The sequence below is a fragment of the Pygoscelis adeliae genome, unplaced genomic scaffold (assembly GCF_000699105.1).
Source record: "Pygoscelis adeliae isolate BGI_AS28 unplaced genomic scaffold, ASM69910v1 Scaffold436, whole genome shotgun sequence".
NCBI classification, from domain to species: Eukaryota; Metazoa; Chordata; class Aves; order Sphenisciformes; family Spheniscidae; genus Pygoscelis; species Pygoscelis adeliae.
Genome location: NW_008825051.1, coordinates 1,875,823 through 1,880,357, shown reverse-complemented (window position 1 = coordinate 1,880,357; position 4,535 = coordinate 1,875,823). Strand labels below are relative to the sequence as shown.

Sequence of the window (4,535 nt, the reverse complement as noted above, 5' to 3'; positions counted from 1 at the left end):
GGGAGCCTTCCCTGAGCACCCCTGGGCAGAAACCCGCCGGTTGGCCCGGGGAGGCGATTTCGGCAAGCCCGTCGCGCCGGGAGGTTGGGCAGCAAAACGCAGCGGCCGCTGCCACACGAGACAACAGAGTAGCCACAGTGCAGAGTGTCATACAACAGACGGCAACATGCAGAGGGACACCGGCTCAGTCCGACAGACCAACAGCCCAACCTGACGCTGAAGAGTGTCTGAAGCTCCAGCATGAGCAGACACATTTGCACATTTGGAAACAGCTGGCTTTAGAGGCAGCAATTTGGAAATTTTCTCTGGTTACGTGAGAGCAGTTTTACTCCGAGGTGGAAAGCACAAGTTTGAACCAAGGTTGGGTCTTTAACAACCTCCTCTTTCAAGCCTTTGCGTCTGTTTTCTAGAGCTGCATTACTGCTGACAATAACCAGAGACAGCTGTCACTCCTGTGCCGAGGACTACGTCCCGAATGCTAATCGTCACAAACAAAAATCACATGTAGAGAATGTGACACGCATGGCTCTCGGTGAGGTGACACAGTGTCCAAATTAAATCGGGGTGATCGTTTTTAGGCATACAATGACAAACAGGTACAGGGACACTCAGGAACAGAAAAAAAAAAAAAAAATGTCATCGGTTTCAAGAGGTCAGCACCGGTAAGGTGAGCGAAGCACAGAGAGGAACATCAGAAATCATCCAGGCAAAAAGAAAACAAAAAACAAAACAAAAACTCGGTTGCATCTCCCAACTCATCACAGGACTCCAAGCCACCTCCTGCCTGCCCTCCAGGATCCCAGCATCCTTTCAGGTACACGGGATGACTGACTCACTGACTCACTGACTGACTGGTGACGAACATGAGCTATGCATGTACACTGGCAGCTTCGGGATGGGTGTGTGGCAGTCGATGGGATGGCAGAAGAGAGAAAGAGAGAGAAAGAGAGAGGGCAGAATTGTTCTTCTTCCTCTTACCGTATCCTTGGAGGACCTACGTCTCTTGAAGCTGGAGGCCAGGGTGGAGGTGATGGACCTAAAAGTGGCTTTCTTTTTAGGGTCAGGTTCTGCTCTACCACTTTTTCTATCCTAAAATGAATATGTATAAGTGATTAGATCTCTAGTGTGTTGTTGGAAACGCTAAATCTATTTGAATACTGCCCCGTGTCATGTCCTTCATTTAGGTGAGAAAGCTACTGGAGGTGTCCTGTCACTCCCAGTCCTCCAAGGGCCTCCGTGACCCATGGCTACGGCACGGCCGCCACACTGCTACAGCTACAGGGCCGGCCTCGCGTCTGGAGCGCTGGAAACCCTCCGGGGAGTAGCCCTGCTCTCCTGGGTGTCTGCGTCCAGGCCGGCACAGCTGACCTCGCTTCCTGGGGATGCTCTGCCTGGCGCCCTGCCCCTCGCTGCCACCGCTAGCCTGGCTAGACCGAGAGGTGAGATGCTGCACCTACCACTAAAAAAAAATTGCTCAGGGCCTTTTCTGAGGCTGAATCCTAGTGCCACAAGAGAGAGAGAGGACTGCATTGAAAGAGAAGTCATTGTATGAATATTCTGTAAAAAAATGTATTCAAAAATTTAAATGACGCAGTTGTGCAAAGCCGAACGTGGTTGTTGGTGGTGTGTTTTTTTTTTTTTTTCCAAAGTAAAACGAGTTAAAAAAAACCAAGAAAACTGGAAGAAAAAGAAAAGGGAAAAAAAAAAAAGGAAAAGAAAGGGAGGAAGCAAAGCGTTAGCGCTATGATGTCATCGGGGTCGGGATGAACTCAAAGAGAAACAGAACTGAAAAATGTAGCCATTGGTGTTAGCGAGTCGGACCTGGTTAGCGCAGGCTGGGAGCACCAGCCGCCATGGTGCGGGGGCAGCGAGCCGTGGGGACCGGCCGCGCTCTGCGGCGGGCGCTGAGAACGATTCCTCCCCAATTGCTTTCGTGCCAATGAGTGTGACCTTTCCGACGGGGGACGGAGTGACCAGGTCTGGCTCTGCTACCGCACGGGGGTAACCAAAATGTATCCCGCTGGTGCGTAGAGCATGCTCGGGGATACATTTGCTCCTCCTTCTCAGTTCTCTCTTTTGCGGACATGCACAAACGGAAAGGAAAGCAAGATGAATGGAATGAAATGTCTTTTTCTTCCATGGCATCTCAGGAAATAGCCATGGCAAAACTGTGATCCCAAAAACCATTATTTTTGTTTGTTTGTTTTAACAAATAAATCTTTCCACTTGCCTACCTTCTAGCAATGTACCAGATACTAGTGCTCTGACGTTTCCTCCTGTGGAAAAGTCTTACAATGTCAAACGGCTCTTTACCATGAGGCTGTTTACCCCCACAGGGCAGCATGCTTTGCTCACAGTCCCACAGACTCTGCCCAAGGACCCAGTGCAGTATTTTCTAGAAGGTTGGCAAGTGAAAAATGGCAGTGCGACTAGTGTGCTCTGTCCCAGCAGCCTTAACCCCCTCGGTGCTGCTGCTTTTTGGAAGCAAAGGAAAAAAAAAAGAAAAAAAGAAAAAAAAAATAGAGAAATGGCTTTTCCGAGACTCTTATCAGTGAACTGAACCCAGCGAGCTCTCAGGGTACAGCAGCCCGGCCTCGTGTTTCCCCTCGCTGCTCTCGGGCAGGTCGCCTCCACCCGAGCAGCCCACCCGCACGCCCCAGCCAGCGCTGCTCCCACAGGGCCATCGCTCCGGGCTCATTTTGGGGTCCCCAAGCCTCGTTCTCTCTCTTTCATTCACTGGCTCTGCTGCGAACGGCAGTCTCCTTTAGTCGCCTAAAGGATCTCTTGGTCTTTGAACGCCGGTTTGCTTCCCCAAGGAAGAAAAGCAGCCCAGGCAATTCAGAGAGAGCCTCCAGCTGCCCTAAACTGGGGTTCGGGGGCACCGTGGGGCTCAGCCCCAAAAGCAACGGGGTAAGGGAAGTGTGAGGCTGGTGGCCCACGGATGTGCCCACGGCTCAGTGTCACTGCCAGGCACCACTGACCCTCCCGGGCTCCCCTGCCTGAGCAGCACGGAGGTGTTTCAGGGATGGGAGAAGCCGGGGAGAGCAATGGCCCCACAGAAGGGGCCCGGGGGAGCCTTGGCGCTGACAGGCACCGGCATTGCTGGCTCCCGTGTGGGGAGATGTCCTTGTCGCCAAATGACAAGAGCACGCACCACCTCTTTTTGGAGTCGGTCCCGGGTATGACAAGGGCATCCCCGGGGAGTGGGCAGGGAGGGGGAGGTGATGGAAACCATCCCTGGAGCTTTTCTCCACCTGAGCACTGGACAGGGATGCTCAGCAGCAGCGGATTAACCCTTCCGTCTGCTGGTGAGCACGGCCGGAGCTGGGCAGCAGGGCAGAGCGCCTGCAAAGGGAGCTGCGCCGGCACCGCTTGCTTGGCCAGGGCAAGACATGGCTCCGGCACGTGGTCCCCAGCAGAGCAAAGTCCCTGTCCTGAGCACCGCTGGGGGCATTTGGGCCAGTTTTCTGTCCCAGTTGGAGCTGTGCACGACACCTCCCAGGAGAGACGGCATCGGCCAAGGGCAACTCCTGGGGACAAGGCAGGGGTCCTACAGCTTGCTAGGTGCCCAGTAATGCCCATCTGGAGATACTGGGGTGCAGGGTGGGGGACAGAGGGCCCCATGCTAATCCACAGCTCTGCATTCACTGATTTGGTGAAGGAATGGAAAACGCACCTGTTGGAGATTTGCTCTAAAAACGGTTTGTCCTACCTGCAGGTTTTTCCTCCACACATTAACGGCGGCAAACGCCAGCTGCATCTGCTTCCTCCGCGCGTCCTTATGCCTTTTGTAAGCTATTTCTATGAATATTAAAAATATCCCGGCAACAATACCTCCAGCCACCAGCATAAACACACCTGAAATAAGCAGGAAAGTTACAGGGGGCAGTGGAAATTGCACCATGACACTTCATTTCCTCTGTATCACGCTCAGCAACGGGAGCATCCGCCAACCCAGGGTCCGCCCGGCCCCCCCGCCATCCCCCCGCAGTCCTGGAGGGGCCAGGGAGGGCAACCCAGCAGAGCAGGGCAGGCGCTGCAGCTTGGGCACCCACAGTGATGGGTAGAAATGTGATGGGGTGCTGGATGTCCGTGCAAGCTCCTGTCGGTTGGGCACAGGGCACCGGCTGTGCCGCAGCAATGCTGGGGGGCAGGCATGGTATGCGGGGTGCTGCACCGAGCACCAGGGCAGACCCCGTCCCCTGGGGCTGTAGGGTCATTTGCACCAGAAACCCAGCTCTGGCGCTCCCATTTGGCTCATCTGGAAGGACAGCCATGCACAGAGCTCTCTGTGCTGTCCTCGGCCAGTTGCAACCCTCAGGGCTGACATTTTGGGAGTGGTGTCTTGAGGAGATGGAGCAAAGTTCCCCCTCTTTTGGTGCTTCTACCTTGGCCTGCGGTGCCAGCGAGGATGGGGTCCCATCAGACACCCCTCATCCTGCATCACCACATTGGCTGGGCAAAGGACCGGCAGCACCGCATCGCTGCAAAGGCAGAGCCCGTCGGGGGGAACTCGCAGTCTTTGCAAAGAGGGA

General features: G+C 54.6%; 1 protein-coding gene across 1 annotated transcript in view; it reads right to left on the bottom strand.

The window, feature by feature from the left end:
• Positions 1-4,535, bottom strand: part of GRIN1 (glutamate receptor, ionotropic, N-methyl D-aspartate 1) — a 34,407-nt gene that overhangs the window by 3,042 nt on the left and 26,830 nt on the right. Inside the window, exons 19-20 of the mRNA XM_009326394.1 lie at positions 3,713-3,858; positions 979-1,089 (exon numbers count right to left, since the gene is read on the bottom strand). Of these exons, the coding sequence (XP_009324669.1) occupies positions 979-1,089; positions 3,713-3,858 (257 nt within the window). The remainder of the gene's footprint in view (positions 1-978; positions 1,090-3,712; positions 3,859-4,535) is intronic.